Source organism: Crocodylus porosus, unplaced genomic scaffold (genome assembly GCF_001723895.1).
Source record: "Crocodylus porosus isolate Cpor-Errol unplaced genomic scaffold, CroPor_comp1, whole genome shotgun sequence".
NCBI lineage: Eukaryota > Metazoa > Chordata > Crocodylia > Crocodylidae > Crocodylus > Crocodylus porosus.
The window spans coordinates 144,696,379-144,720,699 of record NW_017728886.1 but is presented as its reverse complement, the minus strand read 5'-3'; the positions used below and the strand labels follow the sequence as shown (position 1 = coordinate 144,720,699).

Sequence of the window (24,321 nt, the reverse complement as noted above, 5' to 3'; positions counted from 1 at the left end):
GAAAGACAGCCGTTCGAGCAGCAGGGTGACTCCTAGCACTGGGCAGTTGCTGGGCACAGCCTGGGAGGAGAGCCACTGCTACCACTTCACCAAGCACTTGACTTTTTCTGTAAAAGCCTCAGTGGGAACTGGCCTCAGCCCAGCCACTAATGGACTGCACAATTCATGCCCCGGTAGGGTACGGCCGTGTCGCTGGGAGGAAGCACCTCCACAGTTGTCTGACTGCGGTTGAAAATGTGTTTCCAAAGAGAAAAGGAGCCGCACTGAAAGTCCCTGTGTAACACAGCCTAGCATTCGAGCTTTCCAAATAAATCGCTGTGGATCCCCTCGGGTGCATCTGCCCCGTCCTACAAGGAAGGCTCCCATCCTTCTTAAAGCAGGGACCGAGCTAGACGTGGGGGAGCAGGGACGCTTGGATTGCGGGCAGCCTTCCTACGGCGATTCGGTCTCAGCATGTGCATGTGCTCGGGGATTGATGACAGCCTGGTCGTGTCAAGCAGCAGTTTATCACCAGGTATCTCCAGTGGAAGGAAGGCAAGCGCAAGGGAGGAAGGGGGACTCAGAGCTCAGAGAAAAGTGAAACAGATGATTAAGGGAAAAAAGATGGCAGATGAAACTAAAAATAGCTCTTTTGGCAGTTGTAAAGGAAATTCGTTTGACAGGGGGCTGTTTCTTTCATCGAGAGTGGTTTGTTGTGTAACAGATGATACTGGCACCAGCTCTCCTTATCTGTGCTGTCAGTTTAACTGACAAAAAGGAGCTTGCTTTAGCATTGCAGGAGTTATAATGAGCTTTAAACATGTGTTTGTTTTCAAGGAGGCTTATTTCAAAGAACCGCCTCACGACCGAAGGGGCGAGGGAGCTCAGCACATGCTCTGTCAAAACAATTTATTCCACAAGTATTTCTTCAACTTCTGGATCTTTATCAAGTAGGCTACAGGAGGTTAAACCTCCTGTTTTCTGTCCCCCCTGCCTCAGCCCACCTCACACTTGCCCAAGGAAGACCTTTAACTCCATGCTGCACAGCACAGCATCTGGCAAAGTAGGCTGTCACCCTCGAAAGCTCACGCCTTTCTGAACAAGATCGTCTCTGGTGCCACCCTCCCCTCCCTTGTGCTGTACAACAGACAACTCGATGCCCACAAGTTTTTCAGTGCACACACAGAAGGAAACCGCTCTGCCCACTATAGTTTGCTTTTCACCCCTTGGGAAGCTTATACGAAACATAGAGAGAACCTTAAATGCAATGTCTTTCCAGGCCCAAGTGAAAGTGAAATGAAAATAGTTAAAGCTGCTTTATGTTTTGGCGAGAGCATTTATTTCTCTCCCCCACCCCCAAAAGATGCAATCCCTGGGCCAGAGAGTTCAGGTGAAGGATACAAAACCATTTGCACCCTTAAGTCAGACACAGAGGGGACAAGAAGCAAAGCTTAGGCTTTGAAAGACCTTATTTTGCCTTCCCTCTTTTTCCAAAGAAATGGGATAAAATTACTGTACTGAAAGGCCAGTCATCAACTCCTGCCCTCCTGCAGGTGACTGATGCAGGATCATTGTGAGCTTCACTGACAGGATATCCCATAGCCAATGTGCCAGTGAGCCCTCCTGGCCTGCACTGTGTTTTCCTCACAAGTCTTCAGAGTGCCTCTGAATAGAAAGAAGCAGTGCCTCAAATCTCCTCTTTCTTTCTTTCTTTCGTTCTTTCTTCTCCTTCATTTCAATAGTATTACACTTAACATGATGGAGTTGGGTTTTTTTTCTATCTTTGGATCAAAGCAGCCCCAGATTGTTGACCTGGAGGGGGAGGGAAAAGACCGGTTTGTAATCATTCATGATCATGGTTTATTTTAGCAAGTCCTACTTTATTTAGCATCTAGAGTAAGAAGTATACAGTGAACCATATGGCTGAGCTGAACCTCATGACTTTAAATGTGTCCAACCATTGCATGCCAGATAGCTACTCAATTATATATAGATCTGCTTCATTCACTACATCCCTGTCATGTTCACTGAAGCCTTAGATATGACTTCCAATGTGTCACATTTGCTTTTATGGAGTACACCTCACAAAGATCTTTCAAAGTTCATTGGAGCAAGCCAAAAAACAACCCAAACAGCCTATTACAAGAATGAGAACTAGCCGTTAACACTGAGAATAGCAGTTAACATTGCTATTTTCTTACCTATCGTATCTTAAAAGTGGCTTCTACACACATCAGTGTTACTAACAAGCTGGTTTATGTTGACTACACAACATATACCACACTCAAATATTATTTTTTTACCAGAGGGAAGTCAGAAGACAAGTTCACAAATGGAAAGTAAAACTTTATATAGGGTAGAACTAACTTCTGTCCCAGAAATCGACAATTCGGAAACCTGTTCCTACATACAGTCTCTAAGGATATTGCCTATACCAGTCTCTTACATCACAGCATTCAGAAAAAGAAAAGGAATGATACTTAAGGTAATGGTATTTCTGTGTTGTCCCTTGAATACCCACGCTGAACAACATTAATATGGCACAGGCCTACTCTTTTTGCTCCAGTAAGCAACATTAAAAAGTTTTCAAAATTGCAGAGTTGCTTGCTTTTTAAAAGTGTTGGAATATTGGCAGCTAGCGGGCAGTTCTCCTTCCCTCCCGCCAGAGAACAGTAAATTTGCTGAAAAATCCTATTTTGATCCTCCAAAACGATCTGTATATTCACTGAAACTCATGGAATATTTTTGGTTGGAAAACAATTTTAATAGCTTCATGATGAGAGAACTCACAGCCATGATATGAGACAAATCAAGCTCCCTTCCATTTTTCAGCCTTGGAGGAAATCCCTCTCTCCCACATCCCCAGGGAGTGCACTTATCACAAGTCTTTATGCTGGAACAAGCAGCTCTGTCTCTATCTATCACTGATATTGTTGCACTGAACAGAACTGTCCTACCTCCCAAGTGAGTGCTTTAACCAGGAGACTGGACAACTGTTTTCATTCTCCAATAGTTTATGCAAAGTGCAATAGTCCCAGCTCAAAGGTTGAGAAAGACCCACCTCAGTTTATATTGTAGGCTGAAATTGAAGACACCAATCTGCGAGGAAGATGACTTAAATTCCAATCTGTGCCTGGCTTAAAAACAGAACTAACAGGTAAAAAGGGATAGCTACCATGATATCACTTCCTCTCCCAGCATCATATGAATCTTGCCATTCATTTCCTTTGCTTTTCTTACACATGCCCCAAATAAAATATTACGTTTAGGATTAATTAGAACCATTGGTGTCATATGAAATGAATTCCACATCGTTCCCCACAAGCTTTTGTTTCAGTGAGAAAAAAAACACTGATTTTTTAAATGTGGAGTTTTGGTTCAATTGCTAAACCAAAAAAAAATAAAAATCTATTATGCACTCAGCCCTTTGGACAGCACAGCTACAGTACAACCACAAACATATTGTATGATTCTTGATACTAGAAGTGACAAGACTGACTGAAGCTCTCAGATTTGCATTCAAATTAAAAGCACAAGTGCTGAATGTGCACGAAAGAGCAGAAGGGTTATGAAAAAAGTTAACTGAAATAGGTAAAATTATAAAGTATTCAACACATAGAGATGTGCTTTGCACTGTAGCACGCCCTGCCTCCCCCTCCGCCCCACAGACACACACCTGCCATTAGCTATAAAGGCCACAGGATGCCACTGTTGCATTTCTTTTCCAGGAGGTCAAGATGAATTGAGAAAAACAAAAACCTGTTCCTATGATCACTTGTGGTTTTTTCCTGCTAAATGAATCAGTATTGCACCTCCAGATGACACCCAATGCAAACAGATTGGTGCGTCACAGTGCAAAATGTCACAGCAAGAAATAAAATATTTGGGTACCTTTTGGACTAAATGTGACTCCCATAATAGGCACCAAAGTCAAAAGGAGTCGTAGCCATCCGTTTTCATGGGTGTTGGTCATGGCCATGTTGTTGAAGATCCAACACAAACAACAAATATCTTCTGTTGTTGTCTTTTACCTGTTTCCAGGAGACAGAAGCAGAAAAGAGAGGAGATAAAAAGGAAAATGAAAGCAGACTGATGTGGAATTACATCTTCTAAAGCAGAGAGCATCTAAGAACACTATAAACCATTAAAAATCCATATATTCTGTCTTAATATAAAACTTTTTAATGTAAATATCTGGAATGCAATGTGTTCACACCAAGGAGTGGCGGGGGGGAAGAGGGGAAGGGGTGTGTGCAACTATGAATGGAAAGAGTTGCCCATCAGACACCTTCTCTTTCAATCTGATGTCTAGCTGACGAACAACAATTTTGAGAACACTCACTTTTAAATCCTAGACCCTAGTGCGTCAATAAATAAGAAAATGAAGGGGATTCCAGGGCACCCACCTGAGAGAAGCTTATTCCCATAGATCTAGAACAAAATCAGATTCCAAAGATCCATGCTATTTCTAGATATCTTTGAGTATGTGTAAAAATGCTAAATTCTACGTTAAGCTTTATTTTGAAGTGCTTGAGTTAAATGTAAGCATTAAATTATGAGACTCCAAATATGGCACCATCACCATCTCATTTTAAGATGTAATCCTTCTGGAGCAAGAAATAAGGTCTTCCAACACAGCTACAGGGATGAAATCCCAGCAAAGTATGGGTAAAAAATAATTAACTGATTTTTTTTTAATGCTGGCACTTTCAGCTTTCAAGTAGAACACTTCATTATGCACTGTCACTGTTAAAAGGAAAAACACATGCTTTTGGCCTAGAAAGACTGCATTTTAAGATGAAGGAGAAAACAGAAGCAAGAATAACTGAAAATGGCTCAGTACCTGCTAGCTAGTCAAGAATGACAGCTCTGAGGAAAGGTTAGTATGATACTGGAATCGCTGTTGTGATGAAAAACTTCAGATCAGAGTTGAGGCTCCGTATATAAGGCTGAGTTAGTGTATATTAAAGGGAACAGGATTTATGTAGCTAAACAAGCTAAAACCCTAAATCCCACTAACATTAATAGCCCATGGAAAGCATTCTTTGGTTGTTCTTGAACCAGGGTATGGTTTTTAAATGACAGTTCAGAGCCAGACAGGTTTTCACTAGACATTGAGAAGGATGAAGTTTCGGGAAATGAGTAACCAGGCGGAAAAAAACGGTGTCTAAGGATGATTTTATTGCTTTTAGGATGAGTGAATGTGACACTGCAAACCAAAGATACAGCATTAACATAAAACTTCTCATGGTTGCTTATATTTCCTTAGCTGAAAGTGTACTGAGTATAGTCATATTTTCTTTTCACGAGGATAGAAAACATTGACTGAGACATACCAAGTATTAAGTTCCAAAGCTCAATTTATCCCTTACTCTGAAGCCTGGGGATTTCAAAATTGGTTTTAAAAAAATGAAATTTAAAAAGCACCTGCAACCTGAATTCAGTCTGCTGATTTTCTTTGATAGTTGTTTATATGTAAAAATAACTTGGATTCCGGTAATAAGAAGCGGGGGGAAATAAACGGTTTCCGATGTTAACAGGAGTCATGTTGACCTTCGGAAATCAGTGTTCCAATCATGGGCCAGTGGGGGCCTGTTGGATGGATGGAGCAGTCTTTTCATGTAGCTCCAGATGGAGGATTGGTACAAAATGCCCTGCTTACAGAGGATTTTTAACTTCATTAGTGTAGACTTTCAAGTGTGCCTGCATTGCACTGGTATAGGACACTAAATGGGACGGGGGTTACTTATCTGAGCAGGCTGAAAGAGGTCATGTCCCTTTTTGCACCAATAATCTCCATTCGACCTAAGCAGTTGGCCAAAATTCAGGGTCCTGAGAATTGCTCTTGTAAGAGAAATATCCCATGTTGGAATCAGGTGTTACTTTGATACAACCTTATTTATTTACTTACATAACATACAGTCCTTGCCCTGCTCCCTCCTGGCCCCCAAGCATAGTAGAAACCAAACAACAGGAGTCCCTTTGTTCATTGAGCCAAGCTTCCTTCAGCTATCACCATCCCCAAGCAGCTTTCCTTTCAAGGCTTTCCCCTTTCAGGAACACATTCCCAGTATTTGTTACGGTTGTCTCTTCCTGTCCAGCATCTGTTTTGGTGAAACTTTTCCCTGCTTCTCTGTCACGCACACAGCTCTATCAGTTCATTCCCCTGCATCTCCCCTGCGTTACTATGCATAGGCACATGGTTCAGCCTCTACTCCAGCCTTTCCACATGCTTGTGTTTTGGGTGGTGCATCTATAAATTCACCTATCTAGTTACATAAAAGAGTTGGATTACTTTCCACACTTGCCCTGGAGAAAAGGCAGCTACTACCTTTACCCCAATTCACAACACATCTCTCTTTGGGCCTTTGTTTTTTGGGGGCTTCAAATGGTAAAAAGTCAGGACTTCTGCAGTGTTTCAGCTGTGAAGGGTCTGAATGGCCAGCCCACCTCAAACCAAACTGGGTAATTTCAGCCTGCCGCTCCTGAAGCACTGGGGACCTCTGGTCTAGAATGGCTGCTGCTGCCACAGCCTCCTGATTTCTTATTAGGTACTCTTCTTTTCAATACACACTCCATGATATCGGCAGAACTGGACTACCCAAGTGCCGCACATCCCAGCAATGCGTTCCATCAGATTCCCATGAAATACTGCTACATAGTCTTTGCCCCTGTCTTTGGGAGACCCTTCTTTGCAACACAAGCATCATGTTTCCTGCACCAAGCAAGCATCTGCATGGGGCATGGGGATGTGATCAAGTACCTCAGCATAATTTACATTGGTTTTGAATTCCAGTGTATATTAAACCAGGATAAAAAAAAAGCTCAGTAGGTTATTTGCTAGGAAGCTCAAAATATATACTGCTATTAATGGGAATCAACCTGCTTGGCCTGAGCAAGCTGTTACACCTGAATAAAGTATGGCCAAACTACACCTAAACAGGTATAATTTACACCAATGGAGTTTTACATTCCCGATTCATTTAGAGCATTGGTTCCCAACCTCAGGGTATGACCCAAATCAGGGCCGTGGGGAGTCCTCAGGAGGGTTGCAAAGAGCCTGCACAAACACACACATGCATGCACGTGGCCCAGAAGTAACGAGCGGATGGGTGGGGTGGAGCCACTGTGTACAAAGGAGGCAATGGCAACTCCCCTGCCCCCAGACCACCACCACACTCCACTCCCAGCAGCCCCCACAGTACCAGGTTAGGAGGTCCTGTTGGTGGCCAGTTTAGGCTCACAGCAAAAAAAGATTGGGAACCACTGATTTAGAGGTAATTCTGCACCCATTGATCAAAATACCCCCACTTAACTGGACAATATTATCTGTCCACTATATTTCTGCACTGACAAATGAGTTATCTATCCACCATTTTGGACAACAGCACAAGATGTCCAGCAGTTTTAATCTCTTATTTCAATTTTTCTAGAAAAATATCTTGGTACTTTAAAATACACAGCTTCAAAAATTTTATTTGGATCCATAGAAGAGAGAATTCTTCATACCAGTAACCCGTCTTTTTTAGTTTCCATCGTGTATATTCATAGATGTTAGGGTTGCAAGGGACCTCAACAGATCATTGAGTCCGACCCCCTGCCTAGGCAGGAAAGAGTGCTGGGCTCAGGTGACCGCAGCCAGATGTCTATCCAGCCTTCCCTTAAAGACCTCCAAGGTAAGGAAAAGCATCACCTCCCTTGGAAGCCCATTCCAGATTTTGGCCACGCTTACCCTTTATATATAGCACCTTTTTTTTTTACTTCTGCCTCTACCATAAAATTAGTCATCCTTGATTATGCTATTTCCAGAATACAGTTCTTAATGCAAATTATTGTCTTCTTTCCCTGGCTTAGTCCTATTACCTTCAGCCTCGACAGATTCTTATATTGTGATATTCATCTTACTTGTTTCATTATCTACCCTGAACCACTACATACATATTATTTACTATCTCTCTCAGGGACACTTCTCATTCACAATCTCTTTCTGACAGCTGTGGTAAAATACTATCTTTTCCCTACACCACCCAGCCCTCAGTTCCGGAAATAAAATGACTCAATTGAAAGCAATGTATTATTCCTTGCTTAACTGAAATAGCATAGTCTCAGTCTGACATTATTTGCTAATAAGACACCCAGAACAGACTTGCCACATAGTACGTATTTAAGTCAGTGTTTCTTAGTCCAGTGCCATGGTTGAGATCCTTTCAAGGGTGCAATGGGGTACCAAGCTATGTTAGCATCGTTAGGTGTGCAAACAATTCACAAGATAAACCCCAAGATTTCAAATAGCAATTCATAGTGTTCAAAACAGTCTGCCATGTTGTGGTCTTTCTGAGTTCTTTCCAACTGAAGCATTTCTCCTTTGTTCTTCTGTATTCAAAAACAAGTGAAAATAAGAGCTGGCATTTTCTGAAGGGTGCCTCAAGTATAACAAGGGGTGCCTTGAGTATAATGAAGGGCATCTTGAGTCTAAAAAGATTGAGAACCATCGATTTAAGTCAGTGGTTACCAACCCAGGGATCTCAACCTACAGGTAGATCCCGGAGCCTCTTTTGGTACATCCTGGGCTGGGGGGACAGCTGGGCATGCACACATGTGCACACCTGCTGCCCCCAGCCTCAGCAGGTCAGTCTGTGGGGTGGGGAAGGGAAGGGGCAGGGGCCAGATTGAGGCCCCACAGTGAGCGGCTGACAATGTGGCCCAGCCAGGAGCAGGGGAAGGTAAGTGGGGCCCCAGCCCAGCCAGGTGGTGGGGCCTCTGCCAGGCTGAATCCAGAGGCAGAAGCCTTCCTCCCCCCACCCCACTACGTGCCCCTGAAGCATGGAGACTTCCAGACCTGGCTGGGCTGGAACCCAAAACCATGTTCCTTTGGCTGCCAGGCAGGTGTGGCTCAGTGCTGCCGTGGCACAGAAGTGGGATCAGGCCCCAGCTCAGCTGGGTCTGGGACACTCCACAGTCCAGGGCCATGTGAGGCAGGGGGACAGGGCAGGGAGTGAGGTTGGGGGGGAGGAGTGTGCAGTAGATCCTGGGCTTGAACTTTAGTTCCAAAAAGTGATCTTCACCATAAAAAGGTTGGAGACGACTGATTTAAATGGACTAGATTCACAGGATTGATAGGTACAAAACTTAAACGCAACATTTCCAAAGTCCTGTTCACACAGTGGATCAAGAACTTCTACGATAATGCCAAGAAATTACATCAAAAAAGGATGACAGCCTAATTTATTTCCTTCTAGACTTGCACCATTATTTATTCTCACATAGTAGTCTCTCACATAGTAGTGCTCAGTGGTGGACCCAGAAGTGGACCCCGGGTGCCTCCCCCCCAACCCAGGAGGTACCAGTCATCGAGCTGGGGAGGGTTCCCATGCGCTCCGTGGCAGACCCAGAAGAGGACTGGACATGCTTCTGGTCGACTTCTGGGTCTGCTGCCGTGTGCACTGGGGATGCCCCTGTGTTCCTGTGGGATGCTCCATCCACCCCACTGTCTCAGCATTCACAAGCTGCCTGGTACCTTGAGGTATGTAGAAAAAACATATAAAGCTGTATCCATGTCTGAATCATTGAATGTCTCTGAATCTATTCAGAGGGTTCTGATTCAATTCAGAGATGAAAGGATCTCTTGATTTGATTTGGAATTGGAGATTCAGCCACTGAATCGGGCCGAACCTCTGCTGAATTGAATCAGCAACCAAAGCTTTGCACAGCCGTACCTGCTAGGCATTTTCCACTCCTGCGCTCACAGCTCCAGTGGCAGGGACATGGCCAACCCCCACGGTAGTGTGAAGCAAATGGAGATGGGGGTTTAATTCCCCCTTCTGTCCCATCAGCATGGACCCCAGCCAGATAGAGGTGCAACATCCTCTGCCAAGTATTTTGCCACTCATTGCTCCAGCAGCAAAGGTATGGTCAGTCCTGGCGGCGGTGCGAAGCAAATGGAGATGGGGGTTTAATTCCCTGCTCCATCCCCTGTCCCAGTCGCATAGACCCCAACCAGGGTCTGCCTGGCTGGGGTGCACCAGCCTGCATCAGGGTCCCTTCCCCCACTGCTGCAGGGGTGGGGACATAACCAGGTGCCAGCTGGCAACTTCACCTGAGGTGAAAGGGGCAGGGAGGAGACACCAGCTCAGGTCTGCCTGGCCAGGGCAGAGCAGCCCATTAGGCATTTCTCTCCCACATCCCTGCTGAAGCAACAGTGGGCATGGCTAGCCCCAGCAGTAGCCTCAAGTGAACTGGTCAAGGAGGGGGTTTAATTCTCCACCCCTCCCTGCTCCACTGGCATGGACCTGAGCCAGGGTCTGCCTGGTGCTCCCCTCGCTGCCGCAGCAGCAGGGATATGGCCAGACTCCAGTTGGCATAGCCTCCTGAAGCAAAGGAGGCGGGGAGGGGGTTTGTTCCCCTCCTCCTTCTCTTCCTCCTGGGGAATTGCAACTGGGTTCTGCTAGTTCTCACTGCCTCCTCCACCGATCACTCCCTGCACAGCGTGTGCAGCGGAGTAAGTCCCCTCCCTGCCCCCCTTCGCCTATGGGGGCCATGGTAGCTGGCCTCCAGCCACACCCCCACCCCTGCCGCTAGAGGGGCAAGGGGGGAGGGACTCTGATGTGGCAGCAGCCCTGCGATGGTGTCCTAGGAGTACAGTCCTCTTCCCGGCAGAGGGGCTGTGCAGTGGACAGAAGCGGGGTGGGCAGAGCTGCTGCAGACTGCACAGGGCACAGCTCAGGCAGGGCTGCAAAGCATGCTGGGATGCTGTGGGACTCTGATTTAACTTAAACCTTAGGGTTTATAGCGATTAAGAGGGGAAGGACTATTTTATGATCGTTGAAAGCTGAGAGTGACAGTTGTACAGTTCCAGGAGGCGGGTCTATCAGAAAAGACGCCAAATATTGTGAGACAATAAAAGTCACAGGGGTTGGTAGCAAGTTTCTGATGCTGTTTGTCTCCCTCTCTTTTCCATTATTGTTTCATTTTTCTATCTTATGACCCCAGGACAAACCTGATGCCAGAGGCTGCTGGCAGGGCCCCGTCTCACATGCTTAATTGTTTACACACAAATCAAACAGGATTTATGGTGCTAGCTCTACCAGACTTCTCTCTGTCCTGGGTCTTCATTAGTACCTCACTTATCTCTTCCCTCCTCACACGCTCTGTCTTGCTGTTTTCTTCCACTCAACCTTTCCTTTAGTTGCTTAAGCTAATAAATGGTGGCTAGTAGTTTATAGCAGCTGATGAAATGGGCAGGGAGGAGGCTAATGCATGACAGAGGAGCTGGGTCTGCACTGAAATTTCAGGAGCTGTTGCTGGAAGCAGGCAGGCGTGACATACAAAAAGCTTATGTCTTTCTCTGACTGTGTGTAGTCTAACAGGCTCCACCCTGCCCTTTCTGCCTGGCTTGTGCCCTATAAGCACGTAACAGATTGTCCCATTGTCTCATTTGCCTCTTCCCTGATTCTGCTGAGAACCAGGACAGAATACTGTTTAAAAGTGTCTAGTTGCTTTTCTGATCACAGGGAAGAGTTGGAAATCAGCTATGTACAACCATTAAACCTGCAATATTGCTCCCTACCTCAAAACTAGGTGAGCTACTGCTGGCAAAACAACACAAAGGCCATCAAGCAAGTATAACAACATAGTGAAGTACAAAAACCCTGTATACCTAACTTAGATAGTTGTCCATTCCTCATGTCAGATATTTACTTTCTAATGACTATGCTAGTGTGCATCACATGGTTTGAATGAGGCTGTACTCCTGATTTCGATCAATAATTAACAGCGTCCTTTTGGTTTCCCCCCTCCTCTTTAGCATACTTGTGAGGTAGGTAGCCATGTTACTGTGAAGCTGGGCAGAAGGCTGGGCAGGGTGGCACTTGATGGCATTTGTGTTCCTTTTATCCACCCAGCCAATGTGTTTGCCCCAGCAGCAGGCACTCCAGCCCACCTCTCCCCATCACACATTTCAGTGGCTTCAGGGGTTACATTGCTCCTAACTTAGCCAGCCTGGGGAATCAAAGCCGTTCAAAGCGAAACTCCAGTGAGTGACAAAAGCTGCAGTCTGTGAAGGGAGCAGAGGATTGGTAGGAGGAGCAGTAACCTGTCCTTCACCTGGGGGACTCATCCCTCCCCCTACCTGGCACGCACAAGGAAACGCAGTTCAGCTCTCACTGGAGACAGACACAGGAACAGCCAGGAAGAAAACTTGGCCTGTTCAACTTGAGCCTCAGCCGAATCAACTCAGAGGCCTTGGGTTGCTACTCTTGGACAAGTGAGCAGCTTTAAACACTCTTAAAGAGGGGTGGCAGGGAGGATTGTGTGGGGGGAGGAGGGTTAGGGAAAGGGCACGGGCTTGGGTCTGGATGTTGTAAGGGGAGGGGAATGTGTATGACAGTGAGCTGGGATCATAGATTTTCGTGGGGTACTGCATGCCAGGGGGTTTGCATTTTGGGAAAGAAAGGGAAGGGGAAGGAGAAGGAGACTACCTCATGACACAGGGGCTGGGGCTGCATTGAAATTTCCGGGCTGTTGTTGGAGGTGGGTGGGTGTGACATGGAAAGGCCTTCACCCCTCGCTTTGTGCCTCAGACATCCCAGATTCCTAGAGAAACAAGACAAAGGAGAGAGAGATTCTCCACTCCTAGACAAACGCAGCAGTTTGCAACTTCCCCTAGGAATATAAGTAAGTGGGTGTGAAAATTATTCTAGTTGCATGAGGAAACTAGAAAACTGGGGGAATTTACAGGACTTGACTAATGTCACAAAAGCCAAAAGTGGCAAAGCTGTAATTTCCTTAGTTACCATGGATTACCATACAGCATATTTTCCCTCAAAACACATGTGTTTTCAGAGCACGGGTACCTGCAAGCCAGCTCACTGTCCAGCTACTTTTTTTTTTGCTACAATAATCCTTTTCATAGGTGAGGGACTTGGATTTTGGTGACATTTTTCATTAGACCAAATGTACAGGTGAGAGAGCTGTTAGACAAGCTTTGGGGCATCAAGTACCAATGTAAGACCTGAAATTTGGGGGGGGCGGGGAATAAATTATTTTTTCACTTGTTTCTTGTACAGGGAAATACTTTTTTAATACACAAACTTCCCCCTTTGAACTCAACCTCAATCTCCCGTTGTCCTCAAGAGAATTGAAACTCGAGGCTGCCTTTAAGAAAGGCAGAGCCTATGTCTTTCAAAATAGCTGCTGCCTTCCATTGGCACTGGAGTCAAGCTGCCATGGAGGAAAAAGATGTTTCTTTACCTGGTCAGGGGTGTCAAATTCACCCCATACCCTGAGCCATATCCAGGCCATGCAGTTCCCATGGGCTGGATCTACAAGTGGCAGCCAGTGGTTGGGTCCAGTGACGGAGGCAGGACGTCTAGTGTGACTGGTTCAGCACAGTGCTGCCGCCCTGGCCACTGACGGCCATGCCCAACAGGACCCTATACCCCATGTTCTGCACCAGACCTTGTCCCCAAGCTCCCTGGGCCCCCAGGAGTCCCAGAGACCAGAGGGAACAGCTCTGTCGTCCAGATGCGGCCTGTTGGTGGCACACTTAGTGTTCCTGATTGAAGGCATTAATCTTACCATTCAGTTTGAGTTTGTTCTGAGGAATACTTACACTTCTGTAATACTACTCTAAAACACTGGTTCTCAACCTTTTTTGTATCAGGACCTATTTGTAAATATTGATGGCCAGTCCCAACCCACCTAACCCTGCTGGTGCCCCTCACTCCCAAGCCACAGGCCCCTGCCCCCCTGAACCATGCTGGCGCCCCTCACTCGCAACCTGGAGCCATCTACCCCCACCAGCCCTGCTGGAGGGGACCTCCAGTTGCCCCTGTCCTGGTCAAGCTGGAGCGCAATGGCTGCAGAGGCTCTGGCTCATGCGGGTGACAGTGAAGTGAGTCCAGCCCTGGCCTGGAGGAGGAGAGGAGGCCTGTGGCACCCCCCTGTCCTGGGCTGGGTTCCCATGCTGCACCAGGCAGCCTGGTCATGGCCCCACCCACCCCTAGGCAGGGTTTCCTGGCCACCCCTCCTCTGCAAGTATGGGCACTGGACCCTGTGCTGCTGGCTCAGCTACGCAGCTCCCCACTACCCCTGAAGGACCCCATCCCCCTGCCCCCTTCCCCTGCCGGAGGGGCAGGCACCTCCCTCCCATTCCCCCTTTCCCTGATCCAGCCCTGGTGCTCAGCCACGTTCCCCCAGTGCTGACAGGCACCTTCCCACACACACCCATCCCCCTCCACACCCACACCAACACCTGGACAGTCCCCAAGCCCTGACCCTCCAACCTGCACTCCCCATACACTTACCTGTATCCAGGTGCTCAGGCTGCTCCCACAGCCCTGCCTGGCTGCATGCCAACCACATGCGTGTGCATGAGCAGAGGCATGTGCACCCTCTGCCTCCAATTGCCCCAAGCAGCTCCTTGCAGACTGAAATGCTGCCAGCCTGCAAGGGGAAACCCATGCATTTTTCTGGGATTTGCTTGCAACCCTTTGAAATATTCTTATGACCCACTTTTGGGTCATGACCCATGGGTTGAGCAAGACTGCTTTAAACTACTGGGGACAAGTACCCTCAGATTTAGCTATATCTTAAAATAGAGCCTTGTTGCACAGGATCTGTTTTATCTGGGCGCTTAGAATGAATTACTGCGCTATATTAAAGGTGAGAATGTGTTCTGAACAGTTGCATGGTAATGCTGACTACAGTCTCAGCCTGCTCTGGACAGGGCTGGAGCTGGCTGTGCCCCCCTTCCCCTCCTCTTAAACTGATTCTGGCACCAGGTGCTGCAGCGCTGGATCCTCAGGGTGAGATGGGTCTCCTGGCAGTCTTCAATCCCCTGCACCTCACTGGAATCTGGAACTTGTATCATCTCTGTCAAGCACTCCAATGATAGCTGAACACATGTTACTTAATACGATCTGGAGATAGTCCTCCTGGGAAAAGTCATAACTTTGCTACCATACGATCTCACTTAGCACATGTTTTACTGCTTGAACACATGGATGCTTGTATTTTAAGTGCATTTAACACGTCCTAAATGTAATGTGTGATATGACCCATTGTTCTTCTCTGGAAACAGAACATTGTTAGAAGTTTGACTGTGCTCTGGACTGTAAGGCTCCCCTGGCTTTGATCTGTGCTCTCTCCTAAGAACATACTAGAATAAAAGGCCAATTCTTCCTTCAGATTTACATGGCTCTCACGTAAGCCAGTGGAAGCTGCACATGCACACCACACAATGCAGACCTAAGTAGGTGGGTGAAAATTTCCTATGCTTGTTGTCTGGTACAAAAAGACAGCACTGTAAGAGTCTTGATTTACTCTTTATAAAGAAGTACAGAAGGGTATTATACACTGTCCCTGTAATCAGGCTAGGAGAGAAAAAACAGCCTGTGAAAACAGCTCAAGTGCTGAGTCACAGAAGGGTCAAGTTTCCCAGTTAATGGAAAATTTTTTTAAAAACCCACACTTTTCCCTCTCTCTAAAGTAGTCACTTGGTTAGTAGATTGAGGACTCTGCTTCTTTCTGTTCCCCAACAACAAAAGCTTAGCTCCTCAGTCACCTTTAGTGAATCTTACCCAACATGAGAGCAATTATGTTGTACAAATGGTGGTCAATGAATAACTTAAATTAGAACTGTGAACTGAATCAGTGTTACATCTCTTGCTCAGGAGATTATTTCAGCCAAAAAGAATACATGTAAGAACCAGGATGTCTCAAACAGACAGACCTCACCGAGATAAGCCATACCGATACTACGAGAGCCATGGTTATGACAGGCACAACACAGACAGAAGGACTAAAGAACCATACCCATCCCACGGAAGGTATGTCTTGCATCTATAAAGGAAGTATTATCTGGATTTTTATACTCAGATTGCAATAGTATCAGGAAAATCAAATTCAGCCTTTACAATGCAGAACGAGCATGGCATGTTCAGAATTGAGAAGTTTCTTTGTGATTAGAAATTGTAAAGTATGTAATTAAGTGCAAGTGTTCTTCCTACTAGATTCTTGAGTCACAGTGGGCTGGCAAACAGGGAAAGCTGGAATAGAGGCATAGGAGTAGCTGAGTGTTTTTGGCCGGAGCTGGATTGTATGCTTAGGAGAATAGTGGTCATGTGACTTAGCCACATTTTCCTAGGAGGGATTGTCATATGGTTGTCCAGAATGGGGAGGGCCTGTCTACAAGGGCTGTGCGAAATTTTGACATGCGTTTCATTTTGATGTTGTTTCAAGCTCGAAACACAATCAAAATGAAATGAAAGGCTTTGAAACAGCTTCAAAAGGAAGCAAGGGCACTCAAAATGTTGCAAAACTTTCAAAACATTTTGAGTTTTGAAGCTGGGCTTGCTTGCAGCTAAACAGAAACTTAGGAGAGGGAGGGAGAAGAGGGGGGAAAGGACTGCTCTGATATTGACATCTAGCTCCCAGTTCTCTGATCACTTCCCCAGCTCTTCCCATGGGGTGCGGGCTGCTGATCTGCATGCAGGGTTTCAGCAGGCTGCTGCTGCAGGCTGGGGCAGACTGCAGTGCTGTCACTGGCCCCAGCCTGCTGAAATCCAGTGCACAGATGCAGGGGCCTGCGCCCCCCCAGGAAGACCTGGGGGAATGATCAGAGAACTGGATATTCAAACCAGGGGCTGGGGGAATATTTAGGTCCTTGAACATTCCCCCAGTTCCCAGTTTGATTCCCCAGATCCCCAATTATGCCCCTAGCTCTCTGATAGCTTCCCCCAGATCTTCCTGGGGGGCAGGGGGAAGGAGAGGGGGCGCAGGCCCCTGGATGATGCAAGATGACAGCAGACTGATACTGCCAGCTGGGGATGGTGGTGACTCCTGGGCTATCTCCCCAGCTGGCAGCAGCAGCCTTCTGAAAGTGCACACACAGATCAGGGGGCCATGCACCCTGGAAAGAGCTGGGGGAATGATCAGAGAGCTGGGGAATCGAACTGGGAGCTCTGGCTAACACATGGAGCCACCCCAGCTCCAGGACAGCACACGGTGCCCTGCCAAGCCACACTGCATCTGCACCATGGGGCAGCTGCCACATGGCAAGGGGGATGATCCCTGCTGCCCCGTGCTGCATGGGGAGGGTCTGCCACCAGGCCTCAGAGGCCCCAGTCACTGCTGCCAGAGCCGGTGAGTGCAGGGCTTTTTTTTTTTAAAAGCTCCTCACTCACTGGCTGCGGAGCATGCAGGGGATGGCATGCTGCTGCTGTCTAGGGCAAGTTCCAGCACCCAAGTCTGCCAGTGCAGCCTGTGCCGAGAAGAACCCAGTGTTGGCACTGGCCCCAGGTGACAGCGGCAGCCTGCTATCATCCGTGCTCCCTGGGAGGGCTGTGGGGTTGTGCCAGACTCCTTCTGGGGGGAGCAGGCCCCCAGATCTGCGTGTGGGATGACAGCATGCTGCTGCTGCCAACAAGTGATGAGTTTTGCTTGGAACAGTCTGAGGTGCAGTTTCACAAAACTCTTTGTGCCTATCTCCTTGAAACATGGCAGGCTTCATGCCCTCAGAATGGGCTACCAACCCTGTAATTTTCATCTGAATCAGGCAAGCAGTGACAAAGTTATAGATATTTATGTGATTCCCCATTGTAGCCTATGGGCGAAACGTCAGACTACATCAAAACAGTGTTGAAACAACAAAACAGTTTTGACAAAACAAAACAGAACAATGCTTCAAAACAGCGAAACGAAACACTGTCTCTTCGAAACAGCAAAATGGAAGTCAAAACAAAATGGTGCTGTTTCTCACAGACCTGTCTATACACAGAGTTGCATTGATTTAAACGAAAGATGCAATTCAGTTGAAGTTAAGTGCAAAGGCAGAACAAATGTTTATTTCAAGCTAAACTAAACTGAACTAGAAACAGGTTCAAATTAATCCAGAATAAGGAAGATCATGCCTTTGTACCCACTTATGTAAAGCATTGCTAATTCAACAGCACGGCTTAATTGCCTGGGGCAGGTTGTGTGTTTGAAGAGAGTCTAAGGCCCCTTTCAGTGCAATGGGTTAAGAGATAAATGGAGAGATAGGGTTGGCTTCTGAGAAACTGGCACAAGTTGCAGTCTCTCTTTCAGCCCTTCAAACCTACCACATACTGGCATGGGACTGGGTTTTTTTCCTACTATGACTTTATTTAAGTGTCTGCACTATAGTCACTGCCCAAACCAACTTTAAACATACAAGTGTAGGTACTGGTAGCAATTTAGCTATGACATCACCAAACTATCTTGCTATGCCCTTGTGACTGTAGTGTACTTTAAGAATAAGAGAGCCAATGAACTCTTAAAACAATAGAACAGGGAAGGGGAAATTAATGTAAACAGGTCAAAAGTGACCAGAATGTTGAAGTGATTCTTAAAATCTGTATTTAATGGGGACAATAGAGATTTGAGCCATCAAGACTTAAAAATAATGTTAAAGAGCCATGTAGGGAATACAGGGAAATTTTATAGCGCCCTGGTCCACATGATGTGAATTCTAGTGCATCAAGCTGCTGAACTTTACCACTGATAACCTATGTTAAAAAAAACAAGAAAAACTGGGGAGGAAAGAGATGAAAAGCAAAATGCAGTATCATTTTTAGAAAGAAAAAGAGTAAGAGAGTCTTTCTGTCACTGAAGCAGCCTAATTTTTACCCTTAGTCAAAGGAAGAAAGATCATAAGGGAAATAAACATATAGCTACCTAATGAATAATGGAATTATGAATATATTAAAAGTCTTGCAACAAACTTAACTACTTTTGCTTTAATAGAGTTATCTAAATATTTAAAAAAGACAGCCAGATTTAATATCTGGCACCAAGTAAAGCACCTGCATCAGTTTATCTCAAAATTTACTTTCAACATTAACAACAATTGGCGAGAAACAGAGCGAAAACTGGCTGGAGGACTATAAACAAAGGCCAACAATACATATGGCTGTATCCAGTTTGGGGCCCAGATAAGGGAAATTGCTTGAGGGAAACTGCAGGCATAGTTGATTTTTCAGATCAAAATTATATAGGACACAATTCTCTGAACAAGCAGGAAATCCAAGAGGAACCATCTCCCCAAAGGACTGGTCAACAATTTTCTGCCTAAAGTCTAAACCATTTTGATAGAAAGTTGGGATTTGAACTAAACACATTTTTGCATGAGATTATGTCTGCTTTTAAGCAGAAGGTTCACACATTTTGTTGAACAGCTATGAAGTGACTGCCCAGAGGAGTTTTCCATCTATTGACTCCTCTGTGAAATCCTATGAAATATGAACTTTCATTTCTACCCAGGAGAACTTTTACAATCTTTTCTCCAATGCCTGATGAAGGGTGTTAGTGCCCAAAAGCTTGCAATTAAAGACTTTTTTTTTTGCAAAAATCTTGTCAGTCTAATAACAGATATGATCTCTACTATGAGTCCTGATCACATTGCGTTGAAAAACTTAATTCCAAAATACTGAAGACTTTTCAAAACCTCAAATCCTTTCATTCAACGTGATGGTACAGTGCCTCAGGGCAAATTTAATTAGAAGGTCCAATGGTTCAGTTCCCCTCTAGGTGCTATAATCTCAGACCAGACTCCCTCTTTCCATGCACTTTCCCCCAAAACATGCCTATTACATGCCTCTTGCTTTTACTGGAACATGAACATACTCATGTTGCATCATGGGAGATGTAGTCTGGCCACAGGGCCCAGCCATTAGAGAAGAATGGGAGCAAAGGTGGCCATAAGAAATTGCTAGAAAAAATACAGCTATCTGGTTAACATCTTTTTTTCTTATTATTTGGAAAATATATAGTATGTATTTATGATGCATCACAAACATGTTGTGATGCAATATTCCTGGCAAGTAGCTCAATATAACACAGAGAAGCAGCTGCATCTGAAGTATCAAAGGGATTGCTTTCAAGTTAGCTGAAAGACATATAAATCACACGGTTTATTTAATTTATGTCACACAGCTGTACAGGACACTTGGGTGGTTGCCCAAGACAGGACAAAGGTCAGAAAATCACAAATGTTTTAGACAAAAGGGAGCTGTTGGCAACTGCTTCTGCAGATAATGAGTTGGGTCTGGACTTATTCAACATCTTCATTAAAAATATAAAAATAATCCATTTGGATTCAGACAAGTAAACAAAAGCATCCTGTGACTACATTGAGTTGATACTTTTGGATTATACTAAATTGGTGGCATTGCAGTAAAATAGAGAAGTGCAAAGGCACCAAACGAGACTAGAAAATAAATTCAGTTGTGGGAAAACCCAGACTAATAAGACTGTTGGATAAGTAACCTCAAGCAGAGCTTTTGAGGGTGAAAGAAGATTTAAAGTACCACTAAAGGGGTGTATCTACAGATGCTAAAAGTGCAGTAGACTAATTCTACTGCATATTAGTGTGTCACAGTGAAAGACACATTCATGCCCTAATGTGCAATACAATTAATCTACTGTGTATCAGCATCACCTAAAATGTGCCAGTGCTACTGCACAGTAGTGCTGATTATGGCGTATTTAGTACTTGTTATTACCGATACTAACTTAATGTGCTGTAATTACAGCGCATTAATGCATATGTAGATGCGCCCAAATAGTCTTATAAGACAACACCATATAGGACACATTGAGCCACATGATTGGGCCACACTGAGCTTACTTTAAGCCATCTGCTTGTAGATTGGGAGTGGCTTGGGCATACATTTACTGGTGCTGGGAGCCAGACTGGATCTAAGAAATGTAGGGTTATCAGGTGCAGGGGAGTTGTCCATCTGGGATATGGAAGTGAGGGAGCTAAAAATAGCCCAGTCAGGGTTGGTGGGGTAGGAAGAGTGCAGCCTCAGGGCTGAAGCAAGCGGCTGGGCTTTCCCAGCCCCAGGGCTGCTTTCTGAACATGTGCAGATGTATGGTAGATCAAGGTAACCTGTTCCCAATCTAACTTAGTTTATCTCCTCAGGTGAACTAATTTAAATTAGGCCAGCCATTTTTTGCCTGATTTAACCCCCCCAAATGTCTCCACAGATCATCACTTAGATCGGCCTAGCCCTAGTTTGATGGAGCTAAATGTAACATCTGCACATATCCATTCTGTTTTATCTTAGTTCTTATACCTCCTCCTCATCCCTGCTTTCCACTACTAGGTAAAAGCAGCACAACATGTAATATGTGATTCTTTTTCACTCTTACCTGGGGAAGAACTTTGTAGTTTGATACAGCTTTTAGGCACGCAAAGTCTTTGAGAGAAGGCAGATCAAAGAAACATGCTTTGCACTGGGAACAGAAAGTGGAAGAGCTTGTGATCATATTTGGTTCCAGTGGGAGTTCATACTGTGGTCTTACTCCTGCCTTGAGGAAAGCTGTCTTTCCTGTACAGGGGAATTTTCCCCCTTGTGGTGGAAAGTTCCAGGGCAACGGGAAGAAAACTAAAATCTCACCATATATTGTAAAACAGTTAAACAGGAGAATATGAGTATATACAATGTTATCTCCTCTAATCGTTTTGCATCCTGCATTGTTGTAAATGGTTTTAAGTATCATGCTTTTTCTTCTTTCTTTTAAGGAAACTTTGCAGGATGCAGAAAACTGTAAACATGGATTAAACGTAGTACATAACCATAAATGGGTTGTACTTACATATTTGTTTCTTGTGTGCAACGTTGCAAACAAATGTTGGCCTTTAGTTTGTCCATGGGCTGGTAATTAATGAACATTTGTTTTTAATGACATACAGTTGCTACTTGATATTTGTAAATGGGATTTCCCCCAATGCCCTCATTTCTTTTGCAGATTCCTTTCTGAGAGCATTAGTAATAGCTCAGTGAACCTATTACATGAATAATCAAAGTTTTTCAAAATAGCTGTGAGAACAGTACCAGTGAAAATACCTTTATAAATGTTTATTTATGCTAATGTGTGTGAGCTACTGACTTTCTGTGATCATCCTTGTTGCAAACAACAGAGATGACAATCACCACTGATGCAGATGAGTGGATTTCAGCAATAAGAACATTTGCTAACATTTTTGCAGCACTTGGCCAAATGCATATTGGATTCTACCTTCTCCCCTTTCTTCCTACTCCATTGCAGGTCAGCAAAAGAGACTCACAGCACCCAGAACTCCAGACCTTCCAGACTTTGTTCAGATCCTTATAAAAAAAACGCAGTATCAACTCATGGCTACGTCAGCTCTTCTCCTCACTTTTATCCTCCCAAACAGACCTTTTCAGAGAAATGTGCAAACATATGCTCAACAAGAGGTATTGTAACTTTTTTTGCTTGCCATCTGCTTTCTTCTTTACACTTTTCCAATCATACATCCCAATTCATAAGCAAAGCAAACAGAGACAAAAGAGGGTGGGAAGATTACTTTTTAAGTGGCAAAGCTGCAACTCAGTTATTGGTCTCAAATATCTAAAGATCAGATTTACAGGAGTATTTTGGTACCTAAAGAGACAAATAGGAATCTAGGGAGATTCAAAGACGCACTTAAATTAGACAGTCCCATTGACTTTCCAAGGCAAGTCAGGTGTTTATGAGATTTACAAAAGCACCTACATTTTCACCTTTTAGTGCTTAAACCTGTTTCTAAACCTCTATGTTACTTTCTGCTAGGTTCCACATACCATTTATGAACTTGTAGCATAATCTACCCTTGCCTTAACAAGCTAGCTTCAAATTTAAATAGTCTTAGAGGTAGTACTATTTTAGGAGCATGAATTAAAATGAGGCAGCTCTAAGCAGAAATTCTTGGAGGAGGTTTCTTCTGTAATTATCTTAGAGAAACTCTCTTATCTCCTGTCTGTAGAGAGAGATTTCAACAAGCAGAGGAATGAATGTTAATGGTGAAAGAAAATTATCTGTAGATACTCCATAAATTATCCTATTAAAAGGTTAACTACAAAGCAAAAAACATCTATTTGAAATAGCCCTGTATGCTCTTCACAACTGAAAGCTTGTTTAAAAACTATATCCTTTGCCAGCATCACTCAGTGTCCTCACCTCCTCAGTAGTGGTGAGTGTTGCAGTAAAAATTCTCTCACCATCAGGTATGGGGTTGCTAGTTAGATGCTCCAGAGGGGCTGCCAGAGTTCCCTAGCAAAGAAAGGCAAACAAAGCCCTCATTTCAGATATGTAATAGTAGTCAAAAGATTTGATAGACATATGTAGGGACATTTTTTGTATATCATAACAGAATAGTAAACATTGGATATGTCTACACATGCGCTTTAATGCTTAGTAGCCTATTTTACTTTGCATTAGTGTCACATAAAAAACCAGTGGGGAGCCGAGCCAGTGAGTGGTGGTGGGGAGGTGGTGTCCCTCACCCTGTCCCCTCCCACTTGGACTGACTGGCTCTGCTCCCAGAGCTGAGCTGGGAGCAGAGTTGGTATGAGCAGGAGTGGGGAGGAGGTGCCCTGCCTCTCCACCTCCCTGCTTGGACTGGCTCTCTGCAGCATTTGCTCTGCCTGGCAGGAGCAGTAAGAATATCCTTCCCCTAGCTCCTAGTCCTGACCCTGCCCACCAAGCCTCTAGTGGCAAATCACAGCCGTGCAGGTGAGGGGCAGTCAGAGCATATTTTTTGCCATCCCATGCAACTGCTGTACTAAGCCAAACAGCTCTAAGCTGATTAACATTTGTTCCATTTATGGGATAAGGTCTAACAAGGCCCTTACATAGGTAATAAATATTGTTAAAATGATCTTGAACTTCTTTCTGTTATGAAATGTATTGTAACTACATACCGTACTTTCACATCTACAACATGGCCTGGAATAAGATATGCACCTTGTTTTTGAAAAGCGGAATAAAGAAAAAAAAGTTCTCTCTTCATAGTAGCTGAGTAGCAGGAGCCAGGGAGCCAACTCTGCTGACTGTTCTGTTCAGATCATCTGCAGAGTTGCTTTCACTTGCACTCCACAGAAACCTAAGCGGCAGAAACAACTATAACTGTATTTCCTCACTTAAAATACACACTCTGTGTTCTAGAAGCTGGTTTTTAGGAAAAAGGTGTGTGGTGTATGCTAGAAAATAAGTCTGAATGGCAAATGAAACCATATTCTTTAGGTCAGGAGTTCCCAACCTTTTAAGATTGCAGACCGGCAAACCACGGCCCAGAAGTGACCACAGACCGGGAAAACTACAGTCCAGAAGCAACAAGCATACTGTGGAGCAGAAGGCGACCCTTCTTTATACTCAGTATGAAAAAGAGTTGGCTGCCGGTCTGCAGTATGCCAGTCACTTCTGGACTTCCAGTCCGGTAGCCAACCCTCCTGTGGACCAGCAGCCAGTCCTTTGCAGCTGCAGTACGGCAGTTGGGAACCTCTGCTTTAATTTATAAAGCATTGGAATTAGCATTTA

At 44.9% G+C, this 24,321-nt stretch overlaps 1 protein-coding gene and 1 long non-coding RNA gene across 3 annotated transcripts in view; one reads left to right on the top strand and one right to left on the bottom strand.

Moving 5' to 3' along the window:
• Window positions 1-1,211: 1,211 nt before the first annotated feature.
• On the bottom strand, window positions 1,212-23,201 carry LOC109314879. Its single transcript, XR_002102380.1, has 4 exons — window positions 22,963-23,201; window positions 21,151-21,234; window positions 3,871-4,010; window positions 1,212-1,644 (listed from the first exon to the last, which is right to left on the bottom strand). It is a non-coding gene; the product is annotated as an uncharacterized LOC109314879 (long non-coding RNA).
• Window positions 11,818-24,321, top strand: part of LOC109314868 (MARVEL domain-containing protein 3-like) — a 31,795-nt gene continuing 19,291 nt past the window's right edge. The window contains exons 1-4 of one of the 2 annotated variants that reach the window (XM_019542238.1): window positions 11,818-12,241; window positions 12,558-12,651; window positions 15,651-15,806; window positions 22,051-22,220. In XM_019542238.1, coding sequence (XP_019397783.1) covers window positions 15,691-15,806; window positions 22,051-22,220 — 286 coding nt within the window. In that variant the 5' untranslated portion in view covers window positions 11,818-12,241; window positions 12,558-12,651; window positions 15,651-15,690. The remainder of the gene's footprint in view (window positions 12,242-12,557; window positions 12,652-15,650; window positions 15,807-22,050; window positions 22,221-24,321) is intronic. The other variant, XM_019542229.1, reaches the window with a different exon arrangement.